The sequence below is a fragment of the Ixodes scapularis genome, unplaced genomic scaffold (genome assembly GCF_016920785.2).
Source record: "Ixodes scapularis isolate PalLabHiFi unplaced genomic scaffold, ASM1692078v2 PGA_scaffold2__306_contigs__length_199485367, whole genome shotgun sequence".
NCBI classification, from domain to species: domain Eukaryota; kingdom Metazoa; phylum Arthropoda; class Arachnida; order Ixodida; family Ixodidae; genus Ixodes; species Ixodes scapularis.
Window position 1 is genome coordinate 105,243,484 of NW_024609857.1, and position 26,375 is coordinate 105,269,858.

The following is a 26,375-nucleotide window of genomic DNA, read 5'->3' on the forward strand; positions in this document are numbered from 1 at the left end:
GAGTGAGCTAAAGCGCACACCCAGCTCGCCGCGTGTGGAGCGAAAGCTCACGCTGCAGAGCCCAGGGATCCTGGGTTCGAGCCCCACCTCTGCCCGTTTCGATCTGGATGAGCATCGTACCGGCGTGCGGTCGTGTATCACTACTGCGTGAGCACGTTAAAGACCCCCCAGCTTAGCAGTCGCACTGCACTGGCTAAATTGCTCATCTACAGCTGAGACACCGGACGCCCACTGAGGCAGACTAACTTCGGGCTGTATAAACATACACACAACAATTTACTTTGCAATAAAAGTTCCAACAAAAGGAGCTTTTCCGTTTGCTTTTACGCAAAAACATGCTTTTTAAGAGCTCATAATGACCACAGCAAGAAAAAAAAAAAAAAAAGAATGAATTGTTATTTTGATATTTCGAGCCTGGGAGTTTCGGTACTATGGGAACATTCAATGACTCTAGCAGTAGCCATATAAAGCAAATTTTATGTTTCAACTCGTCGCTAAAGGGTGGCGCTGCTAATATTTCGGTGGACACCGAGATATTAGCCCAGGCTTCAAGGGTGAGTTTCCCAACTGAGTGTTTTAGTAGCGTTGGTACATGTATTTGTGTGCACTGTCGGACACTGTTAGTGCGAACACGGCGTCGGCGCTTTTTAGCATGGGGGATACACGTGCCAGACGAACGAAGGACACGTGGAAAACCAAGATAGACGGCAAGAACTACGCTGTAACACCGGATCATTAACTGCGTGTGCATGCATACGATCAAAATAAATTGAAGGTCATGCAGTATAGTCCGATTTGCAATATATAGGTATTGCTTTATTCTTTCTGCTCATGTATATGTGCGAAGATGCTCGTTTTGCGTGCAAAACATCACCCGCACCCTCGATATCTTTGAAAAAAAAAAGTGAGAAGCCAGAGAACAGGTACCCATAAAAGCTGACCGACATAGAAAATTATAAAGAGAAACATCTTTCATAACTCACATACTTTATTCTTAAGTTTCGAATGTTTTTTAACCGCACTTGTAAAGATGCACGACATAGTCATTTTTATATAGTGTCAGGACGGGCATATTAGCAATATAAGCACCACCGGATTGCTGGCGAACCTTGAACACACTATTTATTCCTCTCGATTGTTATTTTACTTAGAATCGTTGCTCGTTTTACCTACCTGCTATGGAAGAGAGGTTTGGGCCTGAAATATAGCGAAGTTTAGCATCGTTCAGTGGTAAATAATAAAGCTGTCACTAAAGCGATTACACTTTTACGATGGTAATAAAGGTACAAACTATTCGGTATGACCCAAATAACAAAAGTTATATATGTTATTTTCTTGCGATGAGGCAAAATTCACCCGGGTTTTCCCATAGGAATGCACACCTCGAAACTAGACTGGTTGCTGTCTGCTTCAATTTGCAACCCAGTGCCAGTTGAACCTCTAGCATATATTATAACTCTATGTTATAAAACACGTATAAATTTTAGATTAGCTGATTTATTTGTCAACGCTTTTGAATGTTGTTCGTGAAAAGGTTTTTGATCATGATTATTATTGGCCCACTTCTGCGTATATTTCTACTAAAAATTGTCACGTCTTTCTTTTGTTTATTGTATAACTTCTCATTACTTTTTAAACCCCTCCCGCCACAACCTTGAAAAGTAAGTTAGCAGTATGTGTAAATAACTAGATACATGAATAAATCACACACCTTCGGAGGTAGCAGTAGGACACTTTCATTGAACTGCCCAGAAAAGATAAATTATGAAATCCTGAAAAATTAACCAAGGAAATAAAAACCGCGGATGACTCGCTTATAAACTATCACATATCGTAAAAATGACACTCTGTATTTCTGACTCGCACGCACACAAAAAATATCTATATATTCTAAGAGCGTCAGAATTAAAAACAGCGCGAAAAGTCGAGGACCAGACAAAGAAGTAACACGGACGCAGCGCTGCGTCCGTGTTTTCTAAGAGCGATACGAAACCGCTGGAATTTTGCTTTTATTAGACTCTCGTTGCTTTTTCACTGACGGATAGTAGTTCGGCAGTGTTTAAAATTCGAAAAGTGTTATCACAGTGCTTGACGGTATTGACGTAATAAAATATGAAGTAATAAAGGTCTAAATTAGATAATTTAATTTACCAAATCATATTTATTACATTGGCATGCTGTTCGGTGGCTATCCCTCTTGATCCGCTCTCGAACCACGACCACCGATCCAGATGGTGTACGTGAAGATCCTCCAAGACGCTCTGAACAACCAAGACTCGAGTCCCAACAGCGCCCTGATGGTGACGCCTGACGTGGACACGGGCTGGTTCCTGGTCTCCTTCCACGTCTGGGTCAGGCACGACCACAAGCCCCTCACTGACGCCGTCAAGCGCTTCCCCAAGCCGGGCGCCACCTACTTCGTCCAGGGAGGGAGCGGCACGCTCTGACTACCCCTTCGCGGCAAGCGGCAAAAATCGAACACGCGGACCTTTCATGAATAAACTCTCAATTTTCGAGTAAACCTCCTCAAGTAAATGTCACCTCGATAATACCTAAAATAAAATGACTCAAGCAAAAAAAAAAAAAAAAATAAACAATAAAAATAAAATAAAAGGGGGGAGGGGGGTTAAGCCTGCGTATGTGGATATATACGACGGCTGTTCTTTAATTTCCTATAGGCTGAGTAAAAGTGAAACGCGTTTACAAATCTATGTAATGCGAAATTAGAGCGCAGCTCTTGAGGAGGAGGAGTGGAGGGTACGAAGGGGAGTGTATGCCCCTCCTCCTCCTCCCATCTTCCTTCTCCTCCTCCTCCATCCCCTCCTCCTCCAATTCAGTTTTCCCGCTAAATTTTGTGGGGAAAATGATGTCCCGTGACTTGGTGCCACGTCACCTATGAAGAAATTCAGTTTTTCCGCTCAATCTAGCGAAAAACTTAATTTGTCCGCTAAATCAAGCGGAGAAACACAGTTTCCCAGCTAGATTTAGCAAGAAAACTACTTGGTGTTGAGGTCACGTAGCGGGGAATTGAATTGCTGTTTAGGTCACGTGAGGTTCATTTTCCCGCTAAATCTAGCAGAGAAACTGAATTTGTCCGCCAAATGTATCGGAGAACCAAAATTTTCCCGCTAAATTTAGCAGGGAATTGAATTGGTGTTGGGATCATGTGACGTCAATTTTGCTTCTAAATCTAGCGAGGTTGAAGGCGCATTCTCACTACAAAAAAATGCGCTACGTGGGGTGAGTTTTTTTTGCTTGTTTTTGTATTGAAAAAAGTCGCGCGCCGAGGAGGACGTTGCAAGGAGGTGACGTTTCTGGACCCAATGGTTTCCTCGACGCGCGCGCTTGAGCCAAGCAGCGAGCGACCGGACGTGACCTGTTGCCTCTTTCCGGTTTGGACATGTTTTCGATGTTTTTATATTCGATCCACAAGGAAGGTGAAAAGGCAGAGGGGTTGAAGGATTCATGCAGTCGCCAAATGTGGCTGGAAGCATTTCAGCGTGGAGAGAAGCAAGGCGTTTGTAACATCCGATTGTAAGCAGTGTTTTATGTGCCTGTACGATGCCTTGAAACTACTCTTCATCTTCTGCGCGAAAGCCGCCAACGAAGTTCGCAGTGCGTTCCAACCTCCGACTGCGCGGAAGCGACAACTCCCAATGTGTTTTGTGTATTCTTTGTGTGCGCGCCACCACTACGAAATACAACAGTTCTCCTTCGAGAACAGTCGCACAAGTTGCGTGCACTGTTAAAGGTACGAACGCGCGGGCGTAGCACCGTGCTTTGTTTGCATAATAAAAAGTTTTAGTAGATCGTTCCCATGACTCCGATAACGATACCCGATACTCCGCCACCGCCTCCCTTGCGCATGCATAGTATCGTTATCGGGGATATCGGAGGTATCGGAACGATCTACTAAAACTCTCTAATAACGCGGCAAAAGAGTACCTTCTGAAGCTGCCCGTTCGAGTCCGTGCCTTTCGCATATGCTGCATACAACCGGAATGTAAACGTATTTAGTATAATCATCGCCGTTGTCTATTCAGTGAAGACGGTTGTCTCCGAACGCATATGCAATCGGGAAGGCAAGGCAACAACACTCGTACGAAGCAGCCGAGTAAAAAAAATCGCTGTTTTCTCGACAAACGCGAGGTTCACCGAGAAGACGCCGACATCGGATGGCACTGTGTAACTGCTTTGTCGTTTTCGACGCCGGCGTCGACGTGGACCGCAACGCGCGTTTTTTTGCTCTGTGTGAATGCGCCGACGCCGCGAAACACGGAAACGGGCGCGTAAGAGCTGTGCTCTAAAAAGTAATGAAACTATTTTAATATACACAGACTGTGGATCCGTACTCTGCCTATATACTTGTTGACGCAAGTAATCAATACAAAAATTACAGAGCATCAAATTAATGGTCGAGGCAAATTTATAGAAACCACAGGGGTGATTGCGAACAACGCGACAGCATTGATCGTTGCACACCACCAAATTTAGCGAGAAACTGAATTGTTACATAGATCGTGACGTCAAATTTGTTTTTGCTAAATTTAGCGGGGAAACTTCCCGCTGGGAAACTTCCCGCTAAATCCATGTTGTCCTTGAGATCACTCTAAAGGTCGTCCTTAAGGTCGTCCTAGACGTCGTTCCTAACGTCGTCCTCTAGGATATCGTCCTCGACATCGTCCTATACGACATCAGGGACGACGTCGAGGACGGCATTATAGAGGAGGACGTCAAAGATGACGCCTAGGGCAACATCTAAGACGACCTTCAGGGTGATCTCAGGGACAACCTCTAGGGCGACATCAAGGATGACGTCGAGGACGACGTCCTAGGGGACGACGTAGAAGACGACGTCTAGGACGACATCAAGGTCGTCAGGTCCTTCGAAGATGGTGCGAATGAGGAGCGCTGCTGCCGCTCCGGATGCGCGCAGCGAAGTGGGGGTCATGCACAGTGAGCTCAAATGGTCTACTGCGCATACCTACTGCGCATTAGGAGGCCAGATACCAGATAGACAGAAATCTGTTCACTTATTACGACGTGATGCAAGCTTCTTGTGCCCCCTTCCTCCCCTCCGAAAAAAACAAAAAAACATAAGGTTTTTGCCACAGTTTGTTGTCATTCCGATGAACTGTGTAAAAAAATTAGATGTTTACAAGTCTCTATAATGCGAAATTAGAGCAGAGCTCTTGAGGAGCAGGAGGAAAGGGTACAAAGGGGAGGGTATGCTTCTCCTTCTCATCCGTACCCTCTCCTCCTCCCCCTCCTCCTCCAATTCAGTTTCCCCCCTAAATTTGGCAGGGATAATTACGTCACATGACTTGGTGTCACGTCACCTAAGAAGAAGGTATTCAGTTTCTCCGCTAGATTTAGCGATACAATTGACGTTACGTGACCTCAACACCAATTCAATTCCCGCTAAATTTAGCGGGGAATTGAATTGGTGTTGAGGTCACGTGACGTTAATTTTCCCGCTAAATTTAGAGCGGTTACGCCGACGCCGACGCCGACACCGACGTTGCGAAACACAAAAACAAAAGCCTAGGAGCTGCGCTAAAAACAAGAATAATCAGCAAAAGTAATAAAAAATGTTTCAATATACACAGTTCGTAGATAAAGAATTGTGAATATGTTTGGACAAGCGGAAGTTAGCCCCGATTGACGTACAGTGTCTGCGCTGTTGATGAGAAATTTAGCCCGTGCATTACTACTGCTCAAGCCTGGGGTTTTTAACGTGCATCACGTAGTGAAACCCGACCACACGCCGGTACCATGCTTATTTAGATGAAAATGGGCAGGGATGGGGAGTGAACGCATAATATCTGGTTTTTGCAGCGCCAGCTTTCGCCCTATGGGCTCCTATAGTTCCGGTGCGTGAACACACTTGGCCTCCTAAACGTGTACGTGTGAACGAATATATTGAGAATGGCTCTTTCATTGGTCCGTCTTGATGCCTTATTTTGTGGTTTTTCAAGCTGAACATTCTTTAGCTCACTTCTTAGTGGGAGGCCTTCGGCTGGTCGAACAATTTAAGGTGTGCTTTATTGTAGGACACCGCTAAAATCCGCCGTATACTGTGCCCGGGCGGCACACTTCCCTAGCTTGAGGCGGAAAGAGAACCCTACAGAATACGGGAGTTAGCGTTCACAGTGTTAACGTTTGTCTGATTATACTGAAAGATCACCTGGTATGAATATTTCTTGTCAGGTTATGTTATAAGTTAGTGGAAGTGTTCCTATTTGGGTAAGCGAAATTCTTTCTCCTTTGCCCATTTGGTGGAAATAGTTTTATTTGCAATTCTTAAGGCAGTCAATAGAAAGAAGCATCCTAATCCTTCTTGTTTTTAAAGTGCGGTGCACAAAATGGCTTAAAACAAAAAGTGTTATGATCTAGGTTCAAGCAAGTTAAAGACTGAACATACTCGTTGACGCAAATGTCAGAACGCAGGTGATCTGATGGCGCAATTTTAACACGTTGTACAACGCAAACACAAATGTATGTATTTCTCATTTTCAGCGCCATAGTCTGACTTAAGTCGTTTCCAAGAAAACCGTCATGAAGTTTCCACTGCCAAAACAAAACAAGTTCTTTCTTTTTTTAGCTACGCTTATCCTGCCATAATAAAACAGAGAAAAATACAACGATAAAAGCAACAGATTGCGCCAGGTTACGATAAGGTAATTCAAAGACCTTCTATCCCTTTGTTTTTCACCTCGCTGTACTTGTTGCGAAATTACGTCGTATTATGTAGATTCTAGTAGGTTTTACTACCCTGCTTACATTGTAAAAGAAATGGCGAGGAAGGACGGCGGCGCGAGCGACGTTTCGACAAGGCAAGCTGAGTGCTATTGCCAAACGACAGTTCTTTCTCAGATCCTTGCTTTTTGTACTCCTCGTCGCGGAAAAAAGTGAGATGTGATTTCCAGGTTTAACGTTTCATTTTTATGTTGCAGCTTTTTTCATTTCCTACATCTACACGTGAATTCGTTGTGCGAGTACTTCGATAGAAACTTGAATGTTTAAGCATCATGAGCTCTATACGCTGGCGAGTGCAATCGTCACATTGCAAACAATGAGGGAGTTTGAGAATACAAAAACAATCAGTCACGGAAAAAATAAAATGAAGAACCCCAGCCAATGACCAAGCTCATAATACTATTAGATCAGGAAAAAGGCATTGTTAGCAGGGACAATACGCAAGTGGAACGTTATGTTTATTCTCCCTGTGCATAAAATGTTTTGGCCTAGTCATAATTGGAGCTTCGTCGATCGCTTGGATCCTGGTATTGTTCGCCGTCATACGTTGTTTCGTGTTCTGCAAAAATATATCAACACACATTTTATTTAGAGTGCAATATATTTAGTCTTATCAAGCATACAAGCGCGTGTTTTTTCGGTCCCGAAGTTTGACATGCTTTAACTACCCTGCATGGACACGCAAAAAAAAAAAAAAAGAACTGTACCCTTTTGCCCATCCGATTTCCAAGGGCTGCGTATTTTGAATCTCAGGGTGCACACCGAGGAAGGGCGATGCAAGTGTTCACATCGGAACCAATTCTGTAGGCCGCGTGTTCTCGCCCTCAAGAACTATATTTTTGTCGTAACTAGTACATGCCAAAAATACTTTTTATATTTTTCGGAGTTCTACGAAAGCTTCCCTGCACTCGTTAAAGTATTGGTTTGAGATAGTTACTTTGAAATTCTGAGTTCTCTATTTGTCGTTCATACAAATACAACTGCATGCCGAGGACACGAACTTTCGAGAACTGCTCAAGAACTGATCGATTCTCGCTGAGGCTCATTTTAAACGCTAGACTTTTGAAAGCTTTACTCGTGCGATTGAACTTTTTCGCACCACGGTTGCACTATGAAAAGATGTGAAGTAGGCATAAAACATGTTTGTAATTACGTTACAGTTGAACTATTAAAAAAAAGGGAAAGTCAGACTAAGGTTGGAATGTAACGTCCTGAATATGGAGATAAGGCTAGAAGCATACGTTTAAAGCCTTGTGAGGTGATTTTAACGAACAGCTTAAGTACAATATAAATAGAATAAATAACTGCTGACCATTCTGTTAGCATTCGCGATTATAGGAATTGTTTTTGAGAAAAGGGAGGCCCTTCTTGGCGCGATCTGCTGTAATGAACAATTATTGAAGAAGATATCAAAATACAGATATATTTTGCAGGGTGAGTTTCTGCCAATCTTTAGGCATCCATGAAACTCATGACAGAAGTCGCGCTGCCGCAGGATCACACCCAGAAAACAAAACGCTCGCAGAAATAAATGCATAAATCAAAACATTAAACGACTCTCGGTGTGAACTACAAATTGCGAAGCATAAAGCCACTAAATAATTGCCGCTTGCATGTAACGATACTTCAGTCATATCTGTACTTAAAAGCATCGTTGCGAGTTTTCTGGAGCTTTGTCTGAAATCACAGGAAACGCATTTCAGTACTTCAGGAATGTTAAAAACAGCCCTCAAGAAAACAACACAATATCGCTTCAGTTTTCTAACACAGTATCTAAAGCTCAGCAAGTGGAATTCTCGAATCGTTGCTATCGCCAATTGCGCTCGCTCTCCACTGAGCGCCACACTGGCGGTATCCGGAACATTATCGGGGAATAGGGTGCCTATACTCTAAGCGTAGTAGCCTGTTTTGTGCCTCTAGCGAAGCACAACCAGACAAAAACATTCCGAGGAAACGACACAAGTGTTGCTGCTATCAGCGCAAGGAGTTCTTCCACGCGTACCTCGACAAACAGGCGGCCGCACGATGACGCCGGTCTCGTGGCCGTCATCGCGGCGAGATTGATGACGAGACACCGTCGGAGGGTACGTGCGCAGTCCCCTAGATAAGGGCGCGATCTAGCCTTGTCGGGCGATCCGGCGACGTCGTACATGCACGCGCGCTATCAGGCACAGCCAGTTTGTGATTGTTTGCCCGGACTCGAACGCCGTCCTCGGAATGCCCTGGCGTCGCCTTGCTCAGCACAATCCGGAAACGCGCGACTACTTCTGAAACGGTCGTCATGCAGGCGACAAAGGACAAGGCACCGAACCCTCAGGTCACCGACACCCTGCTGTGTGGAGACAGCAGTGAAGCCAGTGCCGAAACCGCAAGCGTCTATGCCTGCGGCATCGGCAGGCTTCAGATACCTTGTCTTCAGCGTCTCGCCACCCCGAAATGGTTCCTTCTCGTGTTTTGTGTCCTCGGCGTCCTCCAAGGAGCTTACCGGACTTACTTCATCGGCATCCAGTCCACTCTGGAGAGACGCTTCGCGATTCCGTCGAAGGCGACGGGTCTGATCTTGACGGCCGAGAACATCAGCCCGGTGCTGGCTGTGATTGCGGGCTACTACAGCAGCGGCGAACGCTTCAACCAGCCGCTCTGGCTCGCCTGTGGCATGGTGACTGTGGTGGTTAGTTGCGGGCTCTGTGTTCTGCCGCATTTTTTATTTGGGCCCGGGGTTCACCTGGCAAGGCAGCGACTCGGACCCCATGGCCCCATGGACGGGCCAGGGTACGAATTCTGCAATCGCGTCGCTGACAGCGGGGACTGCCTCTCCAACGTTAACCTGGAGGGAGATTTCACAATTTTCATTATGTTCGTGGCGAATCTGCTCCATGGATTCGGATCGGCCACATTTTACGTCGTCGGAATGTCTTATATGGACGACAACGTGAAGAAAAAAGATTCACCCATGTACTTTGGTGAGTTACGTATGCTGATATTCCGTGGAGTATTTTGTGTAGCTGCTGTTCTGGGAGTTGCTTAATAGTTTAAAATGTGCGCGTTTTGCGGAAACATATAGACTTTACAAGCTGGTCACGCCTATAACCTTTTGTGGCGCACACCTAGCGCCAATTATGCAGTGGCAATTCCAGTTTGATCCCTGGTTCCACAAAGATCAATGAAGTCGTCGGCATAAAATATGCGATATCTACGAAGGGACAAGCATATGAAACGCAGAATTTAGCGTTGATTCCATAATTAAACAAGACTATTACTTTAACAGATCTTTAGTGGTTGGTGCCTGCGGTGTGAGGGAAGTAAAGAGGAAAACAGTTTTTAGAATGTATCTAAATGCAAGATCCCTGGCGGAAAACTAACATAATCTCCAGAATTTCAAGTGAGAAAACGTGTTATTCCGAAAAAAAACAACAGAAGTGTCATTTTAATGTGGAGTTTTAATACCCTTTCCAATGTTGTGACAGTTCGAAAACATAGTTATAAATGACGTTTTATATATATTTCAAACTTGGGGGTTGAGGACAAGCTTTATTTTCACCCAAAGATTTTATTCACACCTAACACTGACCAACTGAACTGGTTAGCTCTAACCACATATTATTCTTTTTGAACAGATATACTTTGTAGTCCTACGTGCGAATTTAATATGGGTACATCATGTCGCGCACGAGCCGGTTGTTTCAGGCATCTCCAACAGCTTCAGTTCTTCGAAACCTCTCAGACAGGGAGTGAAATTGAAAACAGAGTGCATTCTAAGTGTTTACCAAGATGTTTGCATTTGATAGCCACACGGCAACTGACACTTCCCTGGGTCACGAGGTGCAAATAGTTCCAGGTATCGTTTTTTTTTTCTTTTTTTCTGAGCTTTTATCAGTGGCGAGCGCAACTGAGGTTATCCGCCATAAAGACTGCAACAGCGGCCGTATATTTAGACGGAAGCAGCGTATGACGCCCGTATTGGCTGCTCTTGACCTGAAAGCTAGCCTGACGACTTTACAGTTCCGTTAACAGAACAGTTTCAAGCCCTATATTTCAGTGGAACTTTCGCTGATGAAAGCAGCCTGGAAGGAACGAACTTGAGACCGTAATCGTACAGCCGAGTGGGCGAAAATGCTTATCAGCATCTTCGGACTTGATAATAAGAACACTCTATCGACTTCGAGAGCAAGAAATGTTCTTTGGACTTTCTGATAGAAGCTAAATGCCAGGAAGCTAGCCAATTCATGTCACTTTGCGGGACGTGGCACCAAAACCTTTTACGCCAAATAGCATTGTTGTTGCCCCCATAAAAGTTATGTCTTATTTTCTTGCTGATAATACGAGCAAAATAAATTGAAATTTATCCGCTGCCTGCGTGTTTAGTATACTGAATTGCAATCCTTCTGCAACGCATCAGTTGCTTTTTTGGCAGGAAGATAAAAAAATGTCAAAATAAGAAACGAACGCGAAATAAAAATCGTAAACTACCGAAAGCTGTTGGACAAGTTATCAAAGCACAGATTTTATTCATTATAGTCAGGAAAGGTAGTTACAAAAGCCATAGAGGCAGCCAGAGCTGGTGACTTTAATTGTGGGGTTGATATCGCAAAAGCAGCTGAATCAATGGAGTGCCAGCGTGTTATAGAAAGAACATAAAAAGGTTCCACCTCGGATCCCAGAATGGTAGCAGAGGATTTGCATATCTTTTTTTTACGAAAGCCATATTAGTGACAGATGCAGTTCTGCGTGCCCAACTTCACTAAATCTGTGTTTAATAAGCCTTCAGCCAATGAACGATATACAATGATACCTTTTCGCATGTAAAGACGAATTTGTGGACAATTTGTTTACTCTTTGTTGTTTTAACATGCTTCTGGAGCTTCAAAACTTCAATATTGCAGAGCTGTTGACGAAACCCACTAAACCGCTTAAGGGTACTAATGCTTGGTATTTTAATTATGCGTTCTTATGGTGGTAATATTGAGATAAATAAAAAAAATAGTTCTTATTTATGGGACTACGAAAAAGAAGCTTACAACTAATTGCATTTTTTTACGTATAACTACGTCTCTCTCTGTACTTGGAAGGGGGTGCAAAGTTGGGAAACCGATGTCAGGAAAACTTGGTCACGAAATGTCACGAAAACTTGGTCACGGAAGTGACTTAACGCACGTCAAAATAAATTTGGAAATGGGTGCATAGTGGGGAAGTCGACGTTACAAAACTGTGGTGACAGAATGTCACGAAAACTTGGTTACGAAAGTGACGCCACTCACGTCAAAATAAATTTGGAAGGGGGTGCAAAGTTGGAGAGTCTATGCCACAAAAACTTGGTCACAGAATGTCACAAAACACTTGCTCACGGAAATGACGTCACGCACTTCAAAATAAGTTTGAAGTTATTTTGAACGCAGAAATAAGAAAGCAAAAGAATCTGTAAGCTCTCGTGCGTGGCGACGCACTCTTCGCACCGCTGTACACCCATGACGCGGCGAATATGCTATCATATCACCTTCCTTTCATTTCTTGTGGCACCTACACGTAGTTCTACTGAAATTTATGCAGAAATGTGCACTTATGCACCGTCCTTTTCTTTTTTGTTCTACATGAGTATGTACACGGTCATATAACTAGGCTAATAATAAGTACATGAAAACTTTAAACCGACTTGCCATGGTACAATGTTCCGTTCGGGCTCTTCGTATATATACCTTTACTTTTTTATTTTTTTCAGGAACCATGTTTGCTCTCCGTCTTTTTGGACCGTCTGCGGGGTACCTTTTAGCCTCCTACTGCCTATCCCACTTCGAAATTCCTTTCGGTGAGAAAGTGTTTCCTAGATACGTTCTGTGAATGCGCTTAGACCTCGCCCGATTGAGGCAGATACGGGGTATCTAAAATAATATCAGCTTTGTATAATGACACTAAAGCACTGGAGGTTATGTCGACTCAAGGAAACCACCCGAGGTATGTACACTCAGGCAGGAAGTTAGTAACTCCAAGGAAATAGGCGTATTTTTCTCAGGAGCGCTTGACTGATGGCTTGCGTTTGAACTATAGTGCTCACGTCATGGGCTTACCCATTTGTAGCAGGCGGGGAAAGCCGATCAACACGAACGAACTGCCACTATCGTCTGTGTCTGGGTCGCACTTGTCTGAGTGAAAGGGGGCAAGGATTCACAAGGTCATGAAAAGTAGGGACTCTCAAAAAACAAATCTACAATGAACAAATAAAAACATAAAATAGCAAAGCGCTGTCCCCCTTTCTCCTTTCCTTTAAAAAACGACAACAGAAAAAAAAAAACGACAGCAGAATGGGGACAAACCTCTCACAGAAAATGAAACGCTGCAAAACTGTGGTGTTGCTACGGAAGATGAGCCGGGATTTAAATTTTGGCACGCATTCGTTTTCAGCCCCCATAGACTTTACGCAGCGGTGTCATCTGTCGCTTTATCTACAGGGCTTATGCATACATGTTTAATACCTGATTCCACTTCAGTGTCAGAGGACAGGGCTGCAAAAGCAGTGTCGGATGTGTTCACTCAGCATTTTGGGGGGCTAAGGTATACCCATGGGGCACACCTCCAAGTTTTTGACCTGAGACTTGATTTTGGAAAAAGTCAACATGTATTGGCTTTACCAACCACGCTCTAAGAAGGGACTACTCACTTATTATTCCGCCCACTCTAAACTCAGAAAAAGCAGCATTGCGCCGTCTTGCCTCCAGACCGCCTTGGAAAAGTTCTGCTACCATTCAATGTCAGTAGGTTTTAGGATGCAGGTAAAGCGGCTGACAGATGCGGGCTTTCCAGCGTCAGTTATTCTGGCAGTGGCGCAGACGTTGTTAAAAAGGATGAAGGGAGGGTTAAGTAAGGGAAAAGAGAGACCCACAGCGATACCCCAAGTGCTACCTTACATGGATAAAATCTCGCACAATTTGAAAAACGTAGCTGGACGGTTTGACGTCCCCGCTGTTTTTTCAGTACCTCAAAAGTTGGCGCAACTATGCCCTAGAATTGTGGAAAAGGCTGGGGACAAGTAGGTTGATTGTGTGGTTGGTGTGATATACAAGATCCAACTAATCTTCGGAAGAACGTACATCGGCCAAACTGGCCGATGTATTAATGACAGGGCGCGTGAACATGAGTGGTCACTCCGGTCGACCGCTGGGGGTCACTTGCCTCTGCATTGTGCTGCCTGGAAATGCCAGCCCGATTTCGACAACATCACCATCATCGGGAGGGGCACAGATAAAACCAATAGACAATTATTGGAAGCGTATGCAATAAAAAAAGAGGGGCAAGATGTATGCGTCAGGCAAACATCGGTTTTTCTACACAAAAAGAAATGCTTATCTTGACACGTGCTAAAGCGATAGTGCGGTTTTTTTTTTCAATTAATACTTAGTTGTGAGTCCAGCGCTTGTGCCGTTCGCATCTTCCCTTCGTCCTTGTCTATTTTTGCGCGCTATTTATTTCCGTTTTCTGTTTGGCAAGTGTCCTCAGGCTTTTATCAATGTCGGAACGCAGAGAAGTTTTTTTACGTCACGCGTGAGTAGTGACGTAAGACCTGACAGGAAACCACCTACAAGAGCAGCTCGAAACAAATCGGGTCGGCAATCTCATAATTTTGCGTTTTCATGAGAACACCGAAGAACGAGCCACCAAAGCAAGAATCGTGCACATAATAAACCGCACACCCTGCGTTTCCCGGGTTGCCAGTTACCAGAGCACAGGACCTCGTGTGGCAGAAAGGCCGATGCTGGTGGCGTGGGGGTAAAATCCTGATTGGTCGATAGGGTCATGACGTCAGAACGACATGACCTCGCACGGGAATTTGAAACAACCCACAACGTTCACATGAGGCTTGACGCCACGCGTGGAATGAAAGTGATTAATTAACAGCAAGACTTGTAATGCGAACTAAAGGTCGCCGCATATCTCAATTGATTTCAATTTATAACGTAATTAATTTGCCTTAAAGAACAATTTGAAGAATTTTAGGCGAGTTGCGAGCCAGACACGCTACTGACTAGGGCATGTCCGGCGCACCTCCTGATCGCTGGCAGGAAGAGCACGAGAAGTGAATGAAAAGGCGATTTGAATGGAGCCCGATAACTTTATCGTGTTCCAATCTTAAAGGCGAATCTTGAGCGTCCTCCAAGTTTTTGACCCCATGTTTTGCTCCTGCCATATCTTCCCCTTCCGCAGTTGACCCTGGTGTCGAGAAGACCGACCCCCACTGGATCGGTGCCTGGTGGCTCGGGTACGTGTTCATCGGAATCCTTGTGGTAGTTTTTGCTGTGCCCATGCTCATGTTCCCACGCAAGTTGTGGACGCCACCGTCCAAAGGAGAGGATTCCCAGATCAAGTCCAGTCCGCAGCCGTTGGCTAGCGACCATGAAAGCGAAGGTAATCAAAGTTATACCCCTCCCAATACTAGCTTAGACATTTCCGGAACTGAAGCGTAAAATCTTAACTTACTTGCCTATAATATGGCTGATCGTTTCTTATCTTTAACGTACTGTGGTTTGGTCGCTTACCACTTGACACGAGAGTATTAAATCAATAATCAGTTACGTGTTAGCCACTGAAACTAGAAAAACTCAACTTTTCTTCTAGCTTGCTGTTTGAGATGAAGAAGGCTGAAGCCATTCTTTTTCCATCTTCATTTGAGGACATCCGTGGAAAAAGTCGAACGCCACATTATCACCGTTGTAACTTACAGGGACATGATGGATGTTTCATAAACAATAACAAGTGGACCATGAAGATTTCAATGATAAATTAAAATAGTGGCATTTGCATATCGTAGCAATCACACTTGGCAAAATTATTGTTGAGTAAGTCGTCAGTCATCATATTTAGGTATATTAAATATATGTATTGAGAAAAAGACACGCAAAGACAAAGGATACGAAGAAAAAAATAAAAAGAATAAACGGAAAATGTTTTTTTTTCACGTCTTTTTTATTGCTCCTTACTTTTCGTTATGACTTCATGCTAACTAGTCAAACCCTTTAACCTTTCGTTTTAAATGATTCGATAATTAGTTTCGATACAAGGTTCTATGACGTAATATTTTTTTCCTCCCGAACCTTCGCAGAGCTGAAGACAGTGGCAAAGCGGCTGTTGAGCAGTCCACTCTTCTTGTGTCAAGCTGCCACGCTAGTCTTCACCGTGAACGGCCTCATGGGGTATTTGTTTTCCTCACCCAAGTACATGGAGACGCAGTTCAGACACTCAGCCGCTACAGCGAGTTTGTTCGCAGGCAAGTACTTCGAAGATACCTCAGTTTACGCAGCTTACCTTTAGAAATTTCATCACTCTTGTAACAACCCATAAAAGTCAAGTAGCATATTACGCAAGGACAATGTACCCCTCGGGCAGATCCAGTCGGGGCCTTCGCAGGCGAACCGAGACCCCAAGTTGTTTTTTTTGGGGTAAAAAAAAAGTCTCCCTTTATATTTTTTTTTGTCATGCGAATTTTTTTTTTTTTTTGCCTTAGCAAACAAGACATTATCTCGCTCAAAGAATCCGTGATCTCAGAGACTGTCCGGCATAGTGAAGTTTAAGCGCAGTCAAGCTTGGCATAATAATCTGCATTGGGCAAAATACTAAATGTACAACTTTATGTATGACACCGCTAGCTCTATCAAAAACAAAAGCGCAATAACGTTTTTTTTCTTTTTTGAAAGCGCTTTTAAGTTGTCAAAGGTACGTTAACATTTGTACTTGTGCAAGAAAAGCGCAAGTGCCTTGTTTGGGGGGGGGGGGGGGGGAGGGGAGTGGGGGGGGGGGAGGGGGGAAGAAAAAAAAACCGTTCACATATGCGTAGCCTAAAATTCTTCCAAGAACACGTTTAAATCACGTTTCTCTTAAATGAGTCTAGGACAGTCATTTTCCTCACGTTAGCTCGTATATTGCTTTGGTTCAGGTTTTGCTGAGGTTGCTTTAATGAAGGGCTAAACTACTTGGACATAAAGATTGTGCCGTATTCGATGCAGGGTCCCTGTCTCTGGCGTCCATGTTGCTGGGGGTTCTGTTCAGCGGAGCCATTGTTCGGAAGCTCAAGCCTGGGGCAGGCCTCGTTTCTGCCCACATTCTGGTCGTGGACGTTCTCCTGGTTGTATGCTTCGCGGCATCGCTCTTCTTGGGTTGCGACACCCTGCGCGTCAGCGGCGTCCAAGAGCACAATGGCGAGTACGTTCTGGACTTGCTTCAAGCGATAAAAAACAACCAGCTCCACACCCGGCACTAAGTGATCTCAGGGGTACATTGACGAGATATCTGGTACCGCATGATTCATTGAGCCCTTTCTTTACGATACCAATTTGCTTACCAGCAACACGTCCAATGTAACAAAGCCATAGCGACGAATTTTCGCTGTCCCTCAAAGAAACCTAACGCGGGGCAGAGATTAGGCACGATTGCTACTTCGGCGCTAGGTTGAGACTCGCGTCCAATCAGAAAGAGCACGTGTTCTGACCGAACTCTGATGTTGCAGTCGTATCCAATCGAAACCCCGCGTTGGCCTTCCTTCTGTGAGACCGAAACTTCAGCACTGTGCCTTTGGTTATCGAGGATTTGTTGATTCCACGCAAAGAACGGAGAAAGAAGACGGGCACTGTCAAACCTTGTCGCCTCGTATACAAAAACAAAAAACGAAAAAAAAAAAACGCGTGAAATAAAAGTGCAAAAAGAAACAGAGCGTCGTCTTACGAAAAAACAAGTTATTTGTCGTTAAGTCAATTGGTGGTTACATCCTGTTGAACCTTGGAATATTAGTACATCCTGGAAGGCCTCGAGGCAGTTTTACTTCTCATCCAAAATGTTTCAGTGCTTAACTGAGAATCCACCATTAGTAATATAATGCGGATTTTAACTTTAAAACATCGAGTAATTTTCTGTTTGACACTCCTAATAAGCAACCGCACGCTTTTCTGCTCTAGAAACATATTCAGGTTCTCCGACATTTTATATTACCATGGTGACATGTATATCCGTTTGAGATAATTAAATTGTCATCTGGTAAGCGAGTGAAGAGATTCAGGACTTTTACATATGTGCATTTAAGGATGTCTGTTGGTTAACAAGTCACAATCACAAGCTTTTTTTTGTAATTTTCTAAAACAACAGCCGGACTTTTTTTATGCGTTTGGGTTTTATTTAAGCGTCTGTGGAATCAAGAGGGTCACTGACCGAAACTTACAATGCTGGTATTTCTCTCTCTACACTACACTTGTTAATTGATTGTGTAGTATCGAATATTGCTAAACAAACACACAAAAATGAAATTGAGGAGGATCAGTATTACGTTTATAAAATCGGTAATTGGCCCAAAGGAAAAAAAAACACGTTATCTAAAAGAACCAATATAGCCTGCCATAGTTGATGGCTCACATTATAAATATAATTCCAATATGTTTTCTACTTCCCCACAACTTGTTTCAGGTTGAACTTGATGAACGACTGCAACGCTGGATGCGGCTGCACGACCAACGTTTTTCAGCCGGTCTGCGGTCCAGATGACCGAACCACGTACTTTTCGCCATGCTTTGCAGGATGTCAGGGGGTCAATACGTCGGACGTCAAGGAAGTAAGGTCTTACCCGCAATTCTGCCACAAATGCAGTAGTTGAAGCTTCATTTGAACCACACACGATATATGCTCTAAGATATCTGGAGCGTCAATTTTCCAGGAAAACGTTTGGGAGGACCAATCACTGCAATCATGGAAGCGAGATCTGCGAATCACACAACTAAAAATAAATTTAAACAACTAAATTTCGTGGTAGCCCGAGCAAGACGTTTCGCCATGCTCAGTCACGATCAGTTCCACAGCGCAAACTGTTTTTTAGGTCAAAACATATTTTCATACAAGTCAATCTTCGAAGCTTTGCAGAGATTGGCTCTCCCTAGTGTTCTGTGGGAGAGTAGACACTCCAGAGATTTTAGATAATTCAACATCGCATAGGTTTATAGCTTCAGTAACATACATTTGATCTGAGAGTGTTTATTTTTTTTATGCGATAGGCAGAGTTTGCTGGGAGTTTTAAGACACACTTTTGGCCAACCCCAAAATGTGTACCCTACAGGTATTTAGGACTCATAAAGTGGAAGCGGGGGGTGGGTAACAACCTGATCATTTATTCTTTTCGCATCTCAATATCACGTCATGCTGACGTCATTGGGATTTCCCGGCGAGGCACCGGCTATTTGGTGCGATATGCAAGCTGGTATTTGCTGGTGGTACTCTATAGGTTCTTCTGATTTGCTACTTTTTGGGGCTCTATGGCTCATTGTAGCGCGTCCTCTGTCAAATCTCAAGCGATTCCGGGTGAAGGCTGTTCCAGCAGGTAATGCCGATTATGCTGGTTTCGGAAAGAAGGCATTCAAGGTGTCCATTCCCACTCACCCCGCGAAAATATCGTCCGCACGTCCATAGGGCGTTCGTGAATTTTCGGGACATCCCGCAGACGTCCGCGAAATCGTGTGCGCTGCCCCCCCCCCCCCCCCCCCCCAAAAAAAAAAAAAAAGAAAGGAAAATGGTAGTTACAATAATGAAAAAATCCGTTTTTGGCGAATATTCAGTCTATTTGCACGAGCTAGCGCGTAGAAAACAAACACCCGTTTCACGCTTTATGACATTGGGGTATTTAATTTGAACCTAATTGTTGCACAAATAACACACATTATAAGACCGATGTGGGTAAAGCGGGCAAAAGTGGGTCTCCAACGCGCCATATGAAAGTGCCCACTTCGTGCCGGATAAATAATCAAATAAAACAACAATAACTTTTTTTTTTTTTTAGGGTTTCAGGGTAATTTTACGAGGTGTAGAATTTTGAGTTTTCTTGTTTTGCTTCGTAAAAACAGTTGTTTTTACCTACACCGGCTCGGTCTCGTTCCGGTTGCCACACAGTGAGTCCACCATCAGGGCGTGGACATATCGCCCGAAAGATGTACCGATATATTTTAACAATCAGAGACGCCCAAGCTCGATTAGGTTGCCTGTTTTTGTGGCTAAATGCGAACACACATTTTACAATATTGGGGCATAATTAGAGGCCATATAAACGACATATGTATTACATTTATAAACTCCGATTCTCGGTAAAAATTACATTTTCTACGAAAACGCAAAAAAACAACAAAACAAATTATAATAAAATTTAATCTTTGAGAAAATCAATTTTAAACTTGCCACTTTCTAAAATATTACAATGTTTAAGTGATGATAATGCCGGATATATTTCACACAACTGATGTATTGTGATATATTTATAACGAGCTTCTTTTTGCGCTGTTCATGGACATCATAATTCTAAATATAACTCAAGCAGGTCGCAGATAGCAGCCTGTCGAAGTTAATAAAAAAATAGACCCTGGAGGTGAGTTTGGTGATTTTCTTTTTAAATGTAAAGCGCCCAAAGGTATTTAATTACACTAAGACCTTTTAATAATGTCCATATGGATATATACAAACATGAAAACAACGCAGAGTCAAAAACCATGGGAGGAAAGTGAGTCAAAAATGCGACCTTCGACAGTCCTGAGAGACGCTCATTTCCACATCGGTCGATTCTCCGCTCCATAACTAGAGAATACAAAATATCCGAGCCCGCGTCTTTTACCTTTCTTATAGGTAGAAAATTCCTTACAACATACAGTTCTATCGTCAAAATTAAAAGTTTGACTCTTTTTGCCTACAACGCTTGAGATGAAATAACCTAGCAACGTGTGTACAGACGACTAAAAAAAAGTCTTAGGCAGTAATTTTATGGTAAGTATGTAGCGCTTAATGTAGCGAATTAGAATGAGATTATTTATGAACATATAACATTCTCGCAGTAATATATTCCAACGCAGTTCAAAAAAGCCTTTCGAACTCAGTTTCACAGTCACTATTCTCCCAAATTCTGCTCGATTAAAGGGATGGTGCAACAATATTCAGTTAGAATGTTTTTCCTTGTACACGAGCTTATACCCCTGTCAGGCGACGCCTCACAGTTTCTTTTCATTAACTATCCTTTCCGCTAAGGGATATTCTGCTAAAGGAGCTGTTGTCACGCGGCCAGCAAAATGCTTTACCATCGACTTTGATTCCTTTGTGACTGGCCACGCGAATTTAAAACAGAAACTAAAAGTATTATTTTAAAATGTTCTTAATCATTCAAGATATAAGCTAATGCTTCTTTTACGGGAAATTTTTGAAAACCAAATTATGCAAACAATATTGAAAGGAAACATTCGCAAGAAGCTTTCATGTCATAACGAAACACTGAAAACCACGAAAGTATGCTAAATTTACAGTGCACTAAATTATTGCCTGCTTACTGATACCTCAAAATCATTCAAAACTAGTATATTCCCGTAGATAAATTCTGAAAATTATTCATATTTAAGTTTAATGTTTTATACCAGCAATACCCGAACGAGGTGTGATCGCGCAGGCGAGTTGCTGAATAGCCCGAGACGCGTGAGGAAGAAGATTCAGATCGTTTCTGACACAGTTAAGGTTCTAATTATCAACGAAAGCTTTTCAACAATACAGTCAGTCAGTCAACGCCTGAAAAAACAATATTGTTATAGTTATAACCCCAAGAAGACGAATTGATGCAGCAGCTCCCCTCCAATGCCGTTGGCGCCTACTGCCGAGAGTACTTCCTTTGTACTAAAGGACGCTATAGCCAGCTCCTTTTCCGAAAAGGATGCTTTAGGGGAACGAGCATTTGTGGTGCTGTGTGGCACGAACTCCTTCTCCTTTTTCTAGAAGATTGTCCTTTCTACTAAAGGAGGTTAAGCGGTCCGTCTGACAGGGGTGTTACTCGCACTATGCTCCGTTCACCATTAAGCTGAGACTCCAGTCAAAAGAACTAGCACGCGCTCCTGGCTTTGAGACGTGCATTGCTTTTGCCAGCGCTCGCTCTGCGGTAGAACGTTTCAAGGCAGCAACCTTGTGCTCTTGTGCTCGTGCCCTTAGCTGCAGTTTCAGCTTAAGGGTGAACGGAGGATATTGGACTCTAACTATAATCGTACGCAGCTCCACTGACCAAGAAACGTTTTTGTAGCGGTGTAATTTGTTGCGGTGTAATAATCAGGCTTAGTGTACAACACTGTTAAAGCGGCTGACACGAGCCTGTGGCTTCATCTCTCGATTTCTTGACACACGGTTTCACTAAAGTGAGATTCATGATGAAACCACTTCCTCGCACCAGTAGCTTTGACGGCGTTGTGTACTAAGTATGAAACGGAGAATAAGCGCGCTAAGGTGGTATCGGTAGACAGGTTTCTTTTGGTTGCAGTTGCCAACACGCAAGTGTTATAGCATCCCAGAGAGGTTGTTTTGGCAAGCTTTCAGGAGGAATTGCCCAGGTGTTGACCTTGCATGGCTATTCAATAAACAAAACAAAAAAAAAATGTTAGCTGGCAAACAAATTTTATCATCACTCACTCCACGTCTGAAAATATTATAAATGAACAGAAATGTAGAAACACGTTGCTTACATACAGTTTTATTCGCCATATTAACAATATTTATGCATGTGCAATAACACCATTCAAAGGCTTCTGGCGCCGATGCTGTCCCATAGCTATCACTTCTCGTGACCGCCTCACTTTCATTTCTTGGTCACTATACTCCGTTCGATAATTAATATAAAACGCCGTCAAAGCCACTGGCGCGAGCGAGTGGCTTCATGTATGATTTCGTTTGCGCGAGAACGCGTCCAAATGATCAACGAAATCAAGCCCCATGCTCGCGCCAGCAGCTTTGACAACGCTGTAAACTATGTTGAAACAGAGTATAGCTGTAAAGATTAACGCTGAATAAACGCCTTTTGTTTTCGGCACCGACAGTGCATGGTTATTGCTTGCGAACTGGCCGTGAATCCGACGCTAAATGTGTGGTACAAAAAGTGCTGGTGTCTGGCGCAGATGCTAGGCTGCAAGTGCCTGCTGGAACCAGATGGCTCCGCGTTGACTTCCAGCGCTAGCAAGGGCTACTGCTTCGACGACTGCACCATGTTCGTGCCTTTTGTCGCCGTGCTGGCTCTTGCTAAATTCGTATTCGCCACGTCCAGAGCTGGCACTGCTCTGATTGGCCTCAGGTAGGCTCAGATATAAACAGTGTTACGTTAACTATTAATATAGTATGAAATAATATTCTCCTTAAGGTGCTATACAGATACTGGCTTTTGTACAGCACCTGTTATACAGAGCTATACCCACCTGACGCTTGTATTGCACCGTGGTGTGAGTCATTGTCAAAGCCACAATTACTACGCTTCTTCTTATAAAGTTACTGTGCTCGCTGTGCAGTGGTTTCCGCAGTCTTGTATCTTTCTTTTTTAAATAATTTTCTATAGTGTGCACTGATTGACGTTCCTTAAATACTCTGGAAACTCTAAAAGTAGGATTACTGGACTTCGTTTTACACCATTGGTAGTGTAGACTTTCTGTTTATCGCAATATTTATAGCTCAGGTTGTAATGTTTGGAGACCTGGACGTGATTCGAGTATAAATGACTTTTAGTTTTGTTGAATTTTATGTTTTTTAAAGGTAGCTTAAAAATTAACTTATGTAGATACGTTAGGTCTTGCATTCATGAGAAATTTGACTAAGAAATACATTACTTCGAGCTTGTTCTCTTCTGATAACGGGGTCAAAATGGTGGACACATTACATGCAGATTTGGTATTAAGATACCAAGTGGGTTGTTGCAACGCAAGTAACAAAAATATTTTTGGGAAACATGCGTTTTTCTGTCTGAACAGATGTTTTCATCAGAGGAACAAGACAGTCGCCCTCGCTGTCTACCTTACTCTGGGATCCATCTTTGGTGCGTACATAAACCCCTCATAAAGATGTGTTCTTCGGAAGAAACATTTGAGAAATAAACGTTTCTAAGTTGCTTTAAGGTGATGCATTTATGCACCTGTTCACCCACATATCCTGCATTTTTGGAGGTTCTGAAGGTAATCAGAGTTTGGGTATCTTAGAAAATTAAAAAAAGTGAAGTGTTGTCTCCCAGATATTTATGTTTGGCGAAACGTAAACTTGTTTGCCAGCTTCTTAAGTGTCCGTTCACTAAGGGGTTCTTATTCACAATGTACCATGCAGTTATTGCATGGCACATTGTGCATAACTCTACAATGAACTGAAGACAAGGAGTAATTTCTTGCACCACTCCTTGGAGATGGCATTGCAACAATTTCACAGTCACCGCAGTCATAATAAACAACGACGGTGATGATGCCAACAGGTATACGATCATGTTGTATGTATTTAGGCATAACCAACTTTTAAAAGTCAAGCAATATGTTTTCTACTACTTGCCTAAATACTTGTATAACCTAGTCGAATACACAGCATTGCTTGGAGGCCACGCTTTGGGAGACCATACCGACAAATTATTGACACTTGTTAAAAAAATGACTTGGAACAGTTGGCGATACGTCATAGGAAACAACAAGGCTAGAGAACCAGGACAAAAAAAAACACAACAAGGGCGTCTTTGCTTGTTGTCCCTGTCCTTCTTCGTGGCAGCTTCATTTAAATGTATTCATAACGGCTTGCATTTTTGGTTTTGTTCAAAATACAGGTTTCATTCCATACCCGCTGATCTACGGCGCACTCATGGACAGTTCCTGCCTGGTGTGGGACGTGAACTGCGGTGCACGAGGCAACTGCTGGCTCTACGATTCTCAAAGGTTCCGCTACCTGTTGCACGGTCTTTCCATGGGCTTCCTTTCCCTCGGAGCGCTGTTTAGCTGCGCCGTGTACCTTTTCGGTAAAAGCAGCAGTGAACTGGAGGACGACCAAGGTGCCGAAGATGATGACGAAGACGTCGTTTTCATGAGGAACATGGGACATCCAGGGATAACCCATTCCACATAATAAAACATCATTCACCCCATTTTAACAAACCGTGTCTCTGGAACTAAAAGTGACAAGGAAACAGGAAATTAAGTGCGCTTGAATTGTAGTAAAATTGAAATATGGGTCAGGTGTTGCATTTAAAAAAATACTATACTTCGTTTCAACTTCAACAAAAACTGAAGCGGTTTTGCATTAAAACAACAACAATATTATTCATCTTCATTTGGCCTCCAGGATTACGAATATCAAAATCGTATTTAATATTGGTACGTAAAGTAGCCACTACAGTATTTTTAAAATAGTAACGAAGCCCCTCCTTTTCGGCGCGTTCGGCGGGAGGTGAAATTTGTGACGTACTATACAGAGATGTCGACATTTCCGCACCTTCCGCAAGCCTTTCCCGAGCAGTTAGAAACGCTACACGCTTTCCTTCACAATCGTTACGCCCAACGCAGTTGAAACCTCTGAGTATGACGTGGTACCCAGCGGTTGATTTTTCCGTTTTTCTTTCGTCTATTGACACCTTCGGATCAAATGCTCGTAATGTTCAAATTCACAAAACGAAAATACGGTCAACCTCACATCTAACTCGTTTTTTTTTTTTTTTTAAAGAACCTTTTTAGCTTTTTTTAAGTCCAAAAACAGCCCAAGCCACGAGCAGTCAGAAGTGCACCATCATGGTGTTGGTCATGTTTCAGCACGTGGTCTATCATCGGCGAACCTTTCATAAACAGAAAAGGCCAATTGGCTTGCGCTCTTGGCGCTGCTTGTTTGGTCCGATTACCTCGTAGCGTCGGCTGTGTCTGGACTTGAAACAAACTATCAAAGCGCCAAGGAACAAGAACTTAAAGGGGTACTCCGACGATTTCTTGAGCTAGCCCAACTATCTATATACTCAAAATCACCGGTTTTTACTCTTTCCGGTATGCTATTAGGATAGCGAAATTCAGTACAGTTATTGTGAAATCGGCAAGTGAAAATGACGCCAAGACCAACATTCAAATATACCCGCGCTTTTCAGTGCCGTGACATCCATGGAAGGCAGGCTTGCAGGCCGACCGGGCGGTCTCAAAACGAACAATGTAGAGCATTTGTTTCGAGCTGCTGCGCGGGTGCCGGAGCGAGCCTCCAAATCATTCATCTGGAGCCACGAAACTGCTTGCAATCAGTTGGAAACAAAGTATGCGGTCCAAAGAGTGTATCCCTGACTTCGGCTGTAGTCACCTTTTATTGTTGCCAGTAGAGACTAATTTTGAGAAACACGATGAGTACCAAAATTGTAAATTCAACTACTTCGCGAAAAACAAAATTGGCCCAATCTTTGGGTTACTATACCAACGATGCTGGCTGGTCTGGTTAGATCATTTTCAGGCAAATTCAGGACTATACTAGACTAGAAGGGAGAAAAACCGAACAAGTCAACCGTCGGATGTGCCGTCACTCCCAGAGGTTTCAAATGCCACGCGCGTGACAGAGATCTCCTCCGTACGGATACGTCATAATTCCCTCCTCGCACCGAACGCGACGGGAAGGACGCGCTTCGGCGCTATTTCCAAAGCGCCGTTCTGGCCGTTTACTTGTTGCGTAAATCTGAAATATAATTTTGATCATGCGTAATCCTAAGGGACTATGTTAGACAAATGTTTCGTTTCTCCTGAAAAGAAACAAAATTGACGGAACTGACTAGACTGGAGGCTCAAATGACGAAAGTTCTCTTTTTCGTCCTTTGCGCCCCAATCAGACGCGATATC

General features: G+C 43.4%; 3 protein-coding genes across 3 annotated transcripts in view; all 3 read left to right on the plus strand.

Annotated features, from left to right (window-relative positions):
- LOC121836561 overlaps nt 1–2,447 on the plus strand; it is a 31,509-nt gene extending 29,062 nt beyond the window's left edge. Inside the window, exon 5 of the mRNA XM_042291489.1 lies at nt 2,232–2,447. Within this exon, the coding sequence (XP_042147423.1) occupies nt 2,232–2,447 (216 nt within the window). The remainder of the gene's footprint in view (nt 1–2,231) is intronic.
- The window catches only part of LOC8040254 (solute carrier organic anion transporter family member 5A1), a 667,105-nt gene that overhangs the window by 307,557 nt on the left and 333,173 nt on the right, over nt 1–26,375 (plus strand). The window lies entirely within an intron of this gene.
- Nucleotides 8,681–24,681, plus strand: LOC8051544 (solute carrier organic anion transporter family member 74D). Its single transcript, XM_029974813.4, has 9 exons — nt 8,681–9,722; nt 12,476–12,562; nt 14,953–15,153; nt 15,848–16,012; nt 16,749–16,944; nt 18,196–18,340; nt 22,680–22,852; nt 23,520–23,584; nt 24,347–24,681. Exons 1-9 carry the CDS (start codon nt 9,041–9,043, stop codon nt 24,640–24,642), a joined length of 2,010 nt encoding a protein of 669 aa, XP_029830673.3. The 5' UTR covers nt 8,681–9,040; the 3' UTR covers nt 24,643–24,681.

Bases quoted from the DNA above. Each gene is read 5' to 3' on its own strand.
- LOC8051544 (XM_029974813.4), top strand. From the start codon at position 9,041: ATGCAGGCGACAAAGGACAAGGCACCGAACCCTCAGGTCACCGACACC. The intron at 9,723-12,475 runs GTGAGTTACGTA...TATTTTTTTCAG, and splicing joins AGATTCACCCATGTACTTTG to GAACCATGTTTGCTCTCCGT. The intron at 16,013-16,748 runs GCAAGTACTTCG...TATTCGATGCAG, and splicing joins TACAGCGAGTTTGTTCGCAG to GGTCCCTGTCTCTGGCGTCC.